The following is a 12,101-nucleotide window of genomic DNA, read 5'->3' as shown; positions in this document are numbered from 1 at the left end:
CTCCTGCTGTTCATGCAGTGGTTGTGTGCCGCTGCTAAAACATCCTGTGCTTTGAACTGTTGGGTGAAAGAAAGCTAGTTCTAATGCCCATCTCCTGTCCTCTTCACAGAATATGTGCACCATTGAAGCGGAGCTAGAGAATCTGCTGGGGGAATTCTCCATCAAGATGAAAGGTATTCTTTTCCCCGCTAGGATAGAGCAAGGAGCCACCTCTGTGGAGCACAGAGCTCCGTGAAGTTTGAGAGCACATGCTATTTTTATTTTCCTTGCAAAGACACTGTACTGCCCACTCCCAGCCCTCCCTGCTTAAGTTAGTTTATTGATGCTTCTCATCCTGAGACTTGTCTGCACACTTAAAAAAATATATTTATTATGACAGAATCTCAAACATACATTAAAGCGGAGAGAACATTACAATGAACCCCCATAAACCCATCTCCTAGATTTAATAATTAGCAAGATTTTGCCATATTTGCTTCATCTATTTTCTTTTGTTTTTCCTTTGATGAAAGAGAAGTCACTTGATGAAATAAAACCCAGATGTGTCAGTCTGCCCCTGCATACTTCCCTTGCATCTCTTAAAGAACAGGGCCGTCCTTTTACATAACCACAATGCCACGCACTGTCACATTCTCACATCTAACAAAAATAATAAGGCTTTGTTATTAACATATTTCTTTTATCAGATTTCCCCAGTTGTCTCAAAGATGCCTTGCTTTGTATAGTTGGTTAGTTCAAATTAGGAGCCAAATAGGGCCCATGCATTATAATTGGTTGTTAGGTATATCTTTTAGGTTTCCTTTCATCTAAAACAAACCCCTTCCCCTTTTTTTTCTGCCATTAACTTGACGTAGAAACCACTGTTGTGCAGAATGTCCCACACTCTAGACTTGTCTGTTGGCATCTTCGTGGTGTCATTTGTTCCTTTATCCCTCATGTTTCTCGTAAACTACCTACTAATTTTTTTGTTTACCTTGGTGTTAAACTCACGGAATACTGTGTCTTATCCCCTCTTTTTCCCAGTACGTTTCTGGTATTCGTTCCAGAAAGTTTCAATCTAGAAGCATTATTGATTAATACCACAGCATCTTCAGAACAAAAAGGAAGCCTGGTTTTAGAAAGCGGAGCATCCCGCAGGTGCCGTCAGATTCACAGCTTGGTGGCCAGGCAGGGCTGTCACATAAGCCGCCATTCGGCAGGTCCATCCCTCGCCCCCATTTTGGCCCATTTGACTGCAGCAAAGAGGGCTGGGACTCACGCATTTCTTTTTCTGAGGTTTCTTAGCAGCTTGATCCCTGGGTTGCCAATGGGGATTTAATCACCCTCTTGTCTACTTTCTGCAATTAAGGGAGTAAAGAAGGGAGACTTTTTTTAAACGGCTCAACAGGAAAGCTTCATTTTTGAATGAGTCATCTAACTCAGGAGGGAAATTATTCTGTCAAGTACTATGCAAGATGTGTGGGAGCCTCTCTGAATGTGAGTGTACCTGGAATGAAAACAGCCTTGACCCTCCCCTTCCCAAAAGGCTGCATTCTTGTCTTCCAGCAGATCTGGTAGGGAATCAGTTTATTATTCAGTGTTAAATCTCAACACTTAACTACTGAGTCTGGCATCTGTGCTTTTCCAGTTTTTTTTAGGTCTGTTCTCATCATTTTGGGTCCTCACTGGAATGAGTGGTTGCAAAACCACTAAGGCCCTGCCTCCATCCCAGCAAGTCCAAGTCCCCATAGTCCCAGCCCTGGAATTTATCTGTAAAACTTTCAGAATGATTGTATCAGCAAACTGATTCTGGAAAACAATTGCCCTGAGTCAATGTTTAGCAGAAAACACCCCTCTTCTTCCTATAGTGTAGGCACAACCTGTGCAGACTGGCACAGTCATCACGTCTCGCAGCCTAAGAGGAATTCAAATCATGCACATCTATCATTAATACAAAAAGTACTGTACTTCCTCTGTTTTTGATGCTCACTATCATTAAGTGCATCTATTTTTGATGGGATAGTAATTTCCACATGTTATAGATGGAAAATGAGGGCCCAGAGAGGTTAAATGACTTGTCCCAGAAGTCACTCAGTAAATTAGAGTCAAACTTGGAACAGAATTCCAGGGCTCATGGCTCCTAATGCAGTTCCCCCCCTCCAACCCCATATTATGAGAGAAGTTCTAACAGAGCTGAGCAGATACTATAAACTGTTGCTCAAACAATGGTGTCCCTTATGGAAGGATCCTCTTCAACCTAGCTCACAAGCACCCTGGGAGTGGGCAGGAGGAAAGGGACCACCCACCCACAAGATCTGGGGCCTCTGGGCTGGTGATCAGAGAGGGGATGATGTTGGGGGCCCTGCCATCCACTGGGGGACCTGGCCATCCAGCTAAATAATAGCACTGGGGTAAAATGGGTTATCCTAATTGACTGATGGAACTTTCTATAGTTCCTGCTCTTCCATATCTGTCTGTTTTCTTACTTTCCTGTCTGATCTGCTTCCTTAGCTCCTACCCTGAATTCAGGGTTTCTCCCATGGGGTCTCTCAGACCTGAAACTGATTCTCCTATCCCACTGATAGACTTCTGTCACCTCCACTTTCCTGATGTAGCATGAAAACTCAGAAACCTCATCTGTGAAACCTTTCAAGGGTAACACTCCTGTGGAAATCTTTCTCTTCCTCCATAAAGAAAAAGGGAAACCATCTCATGCTACCAAGAAATCCCATCTCTTTGCAATTAGCTGCATTCTTATCTGTTATTTATTCTGGTAAATCTTTCTCTCAACATATATACTGACAAACTGAGACTATGTCATAATACTCTCAGACCTGGCAACCCCTGACTTCCGCCTGCCACACCCTTCCGCACTTCCCTTTTTGCCCCGTCCCCAACACTAAACAACAGCCTTGTGTGGGGGGAGGGGGAGTAGGTGGTGATGACAGTGAGAACAGAGCAAATGCTTACTGAGCACCTGCTGTTGGCCAGGCGCTAGGCTGCATCCTGGTGAACCGTCCCTGGCCTTGAGTTTCACACAGTCTGCTGGAGAAAAGGACGTGTGAACCAGTGCATTCTAATTCCATGACATGAATGATCACCTGGACCAATAGTGTGACCAGATTGCTGCAGAAACCTGAGGGGAGAGGGAGAAAAGGTGGCCACTTGCCTATCTGGGGAGGAGGGGAGCAGGAAGGAGGAAGGCTTCCCAATGTAACCTTTGAATCAGAATGACTATTCTGGGCAAATGAACAGCACTGGACTAGCATTCACCAAAGAGGGGAAAGCATGTCCAAAAGTGACAGGCAGACCGGTCGGGCTGAAGTGCTGTTGGGAGAAGAGTTGTACAGTTAGCTGGAGTCTGATCATGAGAAGCCGTGAATACCAGGCTAAAGAGAGAGCACTAGCTCTATGAACTGTCGGTCAGGATGGAGGTTAAGAGATGTGGTCTCTTAGGGAAAACTGGTTCTTCTTTCAATTATTACTTTGTTCAAATTAAGTTCTAGGCAGTGTGTGTATTCAGAAGTCTATGCTGGCCCCTGTGGTTTTCAGGACAGGTCAGGCTTCTGGAGAAAGGAAGAGCTACCGGTGATCTGGTCACCCTGCATTATTTATATCTGGTCAATAAATCAGTGAGGCCTGGAGTAGGACCCCTGACTGTTTAGCTACTTGGCTGTTTTCCTTAGAGTAGGAAGTGTGACTTTTGGAAAGGAAGATTATCACAGAACTGGAAAAAGTGCTGGAGAGCCTGCTTCTGGCAGCATGGTGTCTGCGCAAAGGCAGGCAAGGGTGGGCAGCTGCACAGGGCGGCACCTGGCCCTCCAAATGAGGCTGTGGAGGAGCCATTATATCAGTAGCGTGTGAGCGCCGGAAAACATCCAAAAGGTATGAGAAGATTCACCAAGGGAAAAAGAGTCTCCTGACCTCCCACCACCTTCTCACCCCTCTCCCTCAGCGGCAACTCCCGTGATGGTTTCTTGAGTGGTCATGATGAAAGCTTTCTAGGTCATGCAACTGTAGTCACAAAACTGCTGAGAAATACCAGCAGGCCCCCAGCCCAGAGCCTGAAAGAGACCTGGCCGGGCCGCAAGGACGGGCTGTAACTGTCATTGCCCCCCATTGGTGCTAACTCTACGGCCAGCACACAGCAGCTCACACAGCAGGTAGAACTTTGAGAAGCACAGCCCCAGAACAGGTTTTGCCTGGATATTGCCATTTTGCTACATGATGCTATAATGAGAGTATCAGTGATGCTGCTATAACCACTCCAAGAAATTTTGCTTTTGGCCGGGCGCGGTGGCTCACGCCTGTAATCCTAGCACTCTGGGAGGCCGAGGCGGGCGGATCCTTTGAGCTCAGGAGTTCGAGACCAGCCTGAGCAAGAGCGAGACCCCGTCTCTACTAAAAAATAGAAAGAAATTATCTGGCCAACTAAAAATATATATACATAAAAATTAGCCGGGCATGGTGGCGCATGTCTGTAGTCCCAGCTACTCGGGAGGCTGAGGCAGTAGGATCACTTAAGCCCAGGAGTGTGAGGTTGCTGTGAGCTAGGCTGACGCCACGGCACTCACTCTAGCCCAGGCAATAAAGTGAGACTCTGTCTCAAAAAAAAAAAAAAAAGAAATTTTGCTTTAATAACATGGAATGAGAAGCTCAAAACATGATTACCAAGTACCTTTCTCCCATTTGGTTAAGTTCTTCAGATATGAAATTTCTGGTAATTTTGAAAGGGGAAGGGAAAACCTTCAAAGCATTTTCCCCGTTATTTACCTTTATCCAGCAAGAACACCAGATCATTTTCTTTTTAACCAGTATTCCATTGTAATTACACGGATAAACAGGCAATAGATTAATCCTGAACTCATTTTGCAGAGTTTTTTAATGAGCACTTTGGATTGTATTAGAATTAGCATGTCCAGTTTGGGATTTATAAAAGCCAGTCAGTTGTGCTTTCTTTCAGAAATATTTTTTTAAAAGACTAAATGCTTCAGGAAATTATTAGTGAAAATGGGCTTCTTTAATTCTGCTCTTATTTCAGTAAGTCTTAAGTGGCTAATGTTCTAATTATTAGTGAAAGCTGTTCCTAAAATGGACTGGTCTGTGGGTAGGAAGGTATGAGGAACTGATGAGTTGCTGCCATCTACTGACAAGTAATGGTAACAGCAGGCCCCTTTCTAGAAGCATTCCCGGACTTTTGCTGTCACTTGCCCGTGGCAACGTCGTCCCTCAAGTCAGGTGGAAAGCAGATTCGTTCATTCCAGAGTCTTACAACTTACTAACAGGGCTATTCTAAGAAAGCAAAACACATTGTGTGACACCATCCCCATCATCTTTATGTGGGTAAAATCATGTTCAAACGAATATAGAATGAAAACAACCCAGAAGTCATAGGTTCTGGGAACTTGAGGATGCTGAGGAATCAGTTTGTCATATGATGTCTGTGTGTGTGAAGGAATCTTAAAAATCAGAGGGCTGTTTTTGTACCAGCTAATTAAAATTATTTCCTCTTAGGCTGCCTCTGTGAAATCACTGGGTAAACAGCGAAGGGTTGTTTGTGTCTTCTTGGATCTCTGTTTTGGCATTTTGAAAGTATTTAATAGTACTGAGATATATAAAAAGTAAAATAAAATCATCCATTATCACTCCACCCGGTACTAAATTTTGTTAAAATTATCAAAAATATCCAACCAGCTTTTCTGTGTATGTATGCTGCCTTCAGCATATCTGATCTTTTTTATACCTTTTTTCTTTTTTATTACAAAATAAATACATAATCTTTTAAAAATAATTATAACAATGTCAAAAATTTAACTTTTTCCATAATCCCACCCTACCAGAGATAATTATTTTAACAATTTGGTATGTTTCTCTAGACTTTTTTTCCTGTGGATACATTTATATGTGGTTGAGGTCATACTCTACAGATTTTGTGTCCTGCCTTTTTTTTTTAATTGGAATTTTTATCACAAAATTTTATTGGTTCTTTTCAACAAAAAATCAAAAAGTGATAGTTTTTTGCCCATTTTTGTTAAACTTATTTTAATTTCCTTAATTAAAACTTTCAGTCTTTAGGTCCCTATGAACATCCAGGACTTTGCTTTGTGATTGATACAGAAACAACCAACAAGCCAGAAACAGCTGATTAAAATAAAGCTGGAAATAGAAAAATTAGCTGGGCATGGTGGCATGCACCTGTAGTCCCAGCTACTTGGGAGGCTGAGGCAGGAGGACGCGTGAGCCCAGGAGTTTGAGGTTGCTGTGAGCTATGATGATGCCACTTTACTCTAGCCTGGGCAATAGAGTGAGACTCTGTCTCAAAAAACAAATAATAAATAAATAAAGCAGGGGTCACTGATAAGCCTCTATTGATGAGCTTAGTTCCTTTACTCGTCATGCCTGTGTAATTTGGGTGCCTTCCTCCCCACGCTTTTATTCATGCTTGGCACACAGTAGGCATTCAAGAAGTAGTGTTGAATACTCACCTGTCCGGAAGTATCTGTGCATCCATGCCCTCATTTTACTGCAATGATATTCTGTTATTCAAATGTTACTTTCCTCCATGAAATTATCCTACGCCAAATGAGAGAGTCTTTTCAAAATTTTTTTTAATTATATAAGTGCATTCTCATAAAAATATATAATACAGAAAAATGCAAAGATCTATTGCTGTATTTCCATTGCATTCCCCTCTGTGATGTGTATCAACTTGCTGTGTCTTTTCATGCAGATTACATCTTTTAAATGAATAGTAGATGGCATGTGCTCAATAAATAGTATTATCCCACTCCTGGATATGTAGTCATTACTATGTTTTAAGTACCTATTATGTGTTAGATGCCATCTGTTGTCCTTGCAAATGATTCTGCAAAGTGAACACTGTTATCCCTATTTTAAAGGTAAAGAAATGGGGTTAAGTAAATTCTCTAGAGTAGGCTGGCTGGTAGATAAAACAGAAATCAACCTCGGGTTTAGCTCCATCTTACTGTCTGCGGGTCCTTGTCTGTTTCATTCCTGTGGGTGTTAACCATATTGCATTCTATATTATGGGTATCTGTTAAATCTTTCTTAATTTCCAAACTGCTACCCCAGTGCCTAGCATAGACCATCATACACAGTGGGCTTTCAATAAACAACTATAGAAAAAGAAAAAAGAAAAAAATATATCAAATCCCAGGTTCTTGAGATGTCCCAAAATGTCATCTAGTCTGACAAGATTTGTTTTTGCTGATGCACCAGACAGATATTGTCCTAGATCTCAAATTGAGCAGATCCAGTTAGAAACGACTTGCTAGATGGCACAGTGGAAGAAAAGTCGCACCTTCGTTGCGGGGGTGTGGGTTATTGTCATTTTGTTGGTTGGCTCAATTTTATTTGTTTTCTTAATCACTAGTTTTGTGTAAAAATCCATTTTCAGAGATTTCATAACACAGTAGATGGTGGTATCACTATGTCAGATAAAAAGTATGAGGAAAGCAGAGGGATGAGTGAATTGGGGAGTGGCAAGGGGAGTGGGAACATGGAATGTTAACCCAATGGGGAGGCGTTTAGAAATCACAACTCTTGAGACAGGAGGAAAACCAAGAGATCAGTTCATTTTCATGGGGCTAGGTTGGGTAAATAAGTGAATGTATCTTTCTGATCCTAGAATCTGGTTGGACCAGAATCAGCCAAAGGCACACGATCCCTAGTTCCCATTTGCACAGCCTTCCCCGCCCCGGAAACCACCTCTCCCTTGGCCCCATCAAGAAGTGTCCTCTCTAGCTATGATAGATGGAATTCCAAAAAAAGCTGTTTGCCACAGATGGCCCCAAAGAATGTTATGTGAGTTTGCACAAAGGTCTGACGCTTTACTTGAATTTTAAATGTGCACGTGGGTGAGGAGGGGAGCTCTGTTCTACAACTCATTTCCCAATTGCTCTTGCAGGTCTGGCCGGCTTTGCTCGCCTCTGTCCTGGAGACCAATATGAGGTGAGTGTTGTCTTGGTCTAGGTCTTGGAATTGAGGACTTGAAGGACAGGAGCTGGCTGCCATTATTTTGCTTCTTAAGTTGTCTTTTTTTTTTTTTTAATTTTTAATTTTGAAAAACATTTTAAGCCAACGGGCAAGTTTGGAGATTAATATAAGACTTCCCATATACCTTTCATCTAGATTCATTGCCACTTTTTAAAACTATGCCACATTTGCTTCATTATTCTTACTGTTGTTATTGTTATTTTGCTGCACCTTTTCAGAGCAAGATGCAGACAACTTGTCCCTTCATCCCCACACTCTTCTAAGAATGAAAGGACATTGTCTTGCGTAAGATCGCACAGTCCTCCACACCAGCAAGTTTAACATTGGCACTTTAGCTAACGTCACCTGATGTACAGTCTATGTTTATATTTTGCCAGTGTCCCAATACTGTAGCAGGTTTTTTTTCTGATCCAAGATCCAATCCGGAGTCATGACTGAAGAATAACAACATCTAGATCTTTCTTTATAAAAAATACACTCCATAAAGCCTTTGATCTTTTCCTCCTTCAAAAAGGAACTTATATAATAATTTCATCTGACTATCTCCTCCAGAACCTTCTATAATCCTACCTCTTGGTGGGGGTGGGGGTGTATCTTCCTGTGAACATTAAAGCTGTCTGCCCACGGGAAGACCACATACCTTCTCCCCAGAGTAGGTTGGATAAGAAGTCCTTGTCCAGCCCCGTCTCCCTCATCCGGAGGAAGGATGTCTCTCTTCCTTGCTTCTGACTGCTAAGTAGCTTTTAGTTGATGGTTCCTTGTCTTTCAAAAGGAGCTCAGGTATGTGGAGAATTAATCCCAATGGCTGTTCTGTTGATGTAGAATTAACAAGCAGGAGACCTGTTTGACATGAGTGAGCAGAAGGGCACAGAGCAGTGACCTTTTACTAAAGAAAACCCTTCACCCCTCTGTCTTAGAGAAGCAGAACCTACTGCCCTTGAAAAGTTTCCTCCTCTCTTATCGGCTCTACCAAGACCCAGGAGTGAGGGGATGGAGAAGGGAGCAGCGGCAGTCGCTTGTGCCCTTGCCCTTTTGACCTTGGTGTTGGGGTGGGGGGCGGTGGAACATGAGGGCCCTTGGATGTCTCCTCTCCAGATTTTCATGAAGTATGGCCGGCAGAGGTGGAAACTGAAGGGCAAGATAGAAGTCAATGGCAAGCAGAGCTGGGATGGAGAAGAAACGGTTTTCCTGCCCCTGATAGTTGGGTTCATTTCCATCAAGGTACAGTATTGTCATTCCCTTTTGGCATCTTTCCTGGTGCCGTGGCTGGACGATCCGTGGTGGGGGACTTTACCTGTGACTTCTGCCTGCCGCCCTCTGTCCTGCAGACTCCTCTGCGCTACAATCGGTCACAAAGACAGCTGCTCTCACGTCAGAGTGGGCAAAGTCAACGTAAGATGAGCCTTTGAACTATCCACCTCTGATTTCAGATAGGATCCCGAAAGAAATGATCCAACTGGCTAAGAAAAAAAGAAAAAGTATCCAACCTTTCTCCTGCACTGTGATGTAAGGCCTTTTCCCCCTCACTCTCTGCTAGGTCACGGAGCTCAAAGGGCTGGCAACTCACCTCCTGGTAGGCAGCGTGACCTGCGAGACCAAAGAGCTGTTTGCAGCCCGGCCTCAGGTGGTGGCTGTCGACATCAATGACCTGGGCACCATCAAACTGAACCTGGAGATCACCTGGTAGTAAGTTGCCGTTTTTTTTTGTTTTTTGTTTTTTTTTTACTTCAACGTGTGAAAATATATGCTACAGGCTAGTGCTGTTCAAAGCTGGGGGATCACCCAACAGCAGCACCGGGAGCTTGTCAGGAAAGCAGAATCAGGCCCCAGCCCAGACCAACCGTGCCAGAATCTCTCAGTCCTAAGAACCTGTTTAACGGACTCACCAGGTGATATGCACACCTGTGAGAGCTGGAGAAGCACGGGTCATTTCACTCTCCTCCTCCTCCTATTTTAAAATATTTTATTCTGCCTCCTTTCCTCTCTCTCTACTTTTAAATATATTAAGAAATATGGGCCGGGCGTGGTGGCTCACGCCTGTAATCCTAGCACTCTGGGAGGCCGAGGCAGGAGGATCGTTTGAGCTCAGGAGTTCGAGACCAGCCTGAGCAAGAGTGAGACCCCGTCTCTACTAAAAATAGAAAGAAATTAGCTGGACAATTAAAAATATATATAGAAAAAATTAGCTGGGCATGGTGGCGCATGCTGGTAGTCCCAGCTACTCAGGAGGCTGAGGCAGGAGGATCGCTTGAGCCCAGGAGTTTGAGGTTGCTGTGAGCTAGGCTGACGCCACAGCACTCACTCTAGCCTGGGCAACAGAGTGAGACTCTGTCTCAAAAAAAAAAAAGAAAGAAATATATCTTCTCAAGTAAACTAATTTGAAAGAAAATAACCGTCCAGTATGAGATATTTTGTCCTCAGAAAGCTCCTGATTTTTGCTATAGTGCTTTAATCACTTAACCCTCTTTATCTTATATACTTCATGCTGCTCTGGAAAATTATGAATATTTTTAGTTCCTCCATACTCCCTTTACTGAAATAGAGCATTTCCAAAGGGCAAGAGACCTCTTTGGTCAAAGCAATGAATTTAAAAGTGGTTTTCCAAAGTCATCCTCTGAGAAAGATCATGATAAGCCATTAACACCAGTAGCTCACATTTGATATTATTTTCCTGGCATGTTACCAAGTAACTATGACATGTTGAGTATTAATGTTCAGAGTCTTCTTTACAGTAGAGTCAGGTGTGGAAGCAGCAAAGATGCTGTCACTTTGTCATTAAAATAGCATCAGCACCTTTTGCCCAGCCCTTCCTTCCTCCTAACCTGTAGTCGCTGACATCTCAGATGCAAGATCATTCTTCTTGCTGGATGAATCGGATATCATGGTGATAAGTGGCATCATTGTGAGCAGACTGTTAGTCTCTTCGCAATCACACAAGAGGCTCTGTCAACCGAAATGAATGGGATTCTATTTTTGAGTGTTTTCTTTAGAACTGAACAATAGTCTTAATCTCTCATATTGTTAAAGTGTCCTACAAAGCTCAAAGAATTTCTTACAGACTTTTCCAACATCTTGTGCTGTTGGGACAAGCAGTAATATGTTTATGTTTCTAATATCAATGAAGAAGCAGACACATCGAGTTGTATAGATAAATTATACTTAAAGCTTTGATAATAATCTGCAGCCCCTTGGGTGGGTCCACACTTAGTTTTCTGCTCCACTTTCTTTTATCTGGGTTTATTTTCTGACATACCAATTTAGCCAAAACCAGCCCAGTTCCCACTGGAGTGAGTTTACTTTGGTGTAATGAGGTGCTCTCTTGGCCTGTGGTCCATGGAGTATAGGTGATTCTAACAAACGTGCACACACGGGGACCTGTTGTTTTGCAGCCCGTTTGACGTGGAGGACACGACCCCATCCTCAGGCGCTGGGAACAAGGCGGCAGCCCTGCAGAGGAGAATGTCCATGTACAGCCAGGGCACCCCGGAAACGCCCACCTTCAAAGATCACTCCTTCTTTGTAAGTTCAGTGTGATTTCTGGAGTAGAATTGTTGAGTCTGAGCCAGCGCTTGCACCCCGTGTTTGAAATGCCTCACAGACAATGCCAGGGATCCTCAGTAGTTCCATCAGAGGTTGGGGGGCCCTCCTGTCTTTCCTCTCCCTGCACCCACTTTTTCTATTGCTTTGATGACGTGTAGACTTCCTCAAACGTTCTCTAAGATCTCTAAGATCTAAGATCTCTGAGGAAGTGGCTGTCAACAATGGCCTGCCTGTTTTAATCAGAAATGCTTGCTAAAAAGCTAACAGCACGGGGTAACCTGATTCCTCCCACTAACTCTCCCATCTTGCTTTGACTTCTGAAGAGGTGGCTGCATCCTTCGCCAGACAAGCCGAGGCGGCTGTCTGTCTTGAGTGCCTTGCAAGACACTTTCCTTGCCAAGCTGCATCGCAGCCGCTCTTTCAGTGACCTGCCCTCCCTCAGGCTGAGGCCCCAGGCCGTGCTAGAGTTCTATGTGAGTGTGCCCTGCCCGCGTGTGGAGTGCTGGACTTCAGGGGCGTGTGGCATGTGTGCTTCGGCATGTCTCTTGTCTTCTCTGTCTTGCTCA

The 12,101-nt window shown here is 43.6% G+C and overlaps 1 protein-coding gene across 4 annotated transcripts in view; it reads left to right on the top strand.

The window, feature by feature from the left end:
• Nucleotides 1-12,101, top strand: part of RIPOR2 (RHO family interacting cell polarization regulator 2) — a 107,309-nt gene that overhangs the window by 65,180 nt on the left and 30,028 nt on the right. For 3 of the 4 annotated variants that reach the window (XM_045551908.1, XM_045551909.1, XM_045551910.1), the window contains exons 8-12: nt 110-173; nt 7,907-7,950; nt 9,091-9,216; nt 9,533-9,681; nt 11,385-11,514. In XM_045551908.1, coding sequence (XP_045407864.1) covers nt 110-173; nt 7,907-7,950; nt 9,091-9,216; nt 9,533-9,681; nt 11,385-11,514 — 513 coding nt within the window. Of the gene's footprint in view, nt 1-109; nt 174-7,906; nt 7,951-9,090; nt 9,217-9,532; nt 9,682-11,384; nt 11,515-11,858; nt 12,009-12,101 lie in introns of all 4 variants that reach the window. The other variant, XM_045551911.1, reaches the window with a different exon arrangement.

Source organism: Lemur catta, chromosome 5 (assembly GCF_020740605.2).
Source record: "Lemur catta isolate mLemCat1 chromosome 5, mLemCat1.pri, whole genome shotgun sequence".
Classification (NCBI taxonomy): Eukaryota; Metazoa; Chordata; class Mammalia; order Primates; family Lemuridae; genus Lemur; species Lemur catta.
The sequence above is the reverse complement of the archived record's forward strand: the minus strand, read 5'-3'. Positions and strand labels throughout refer to the sequence as shown.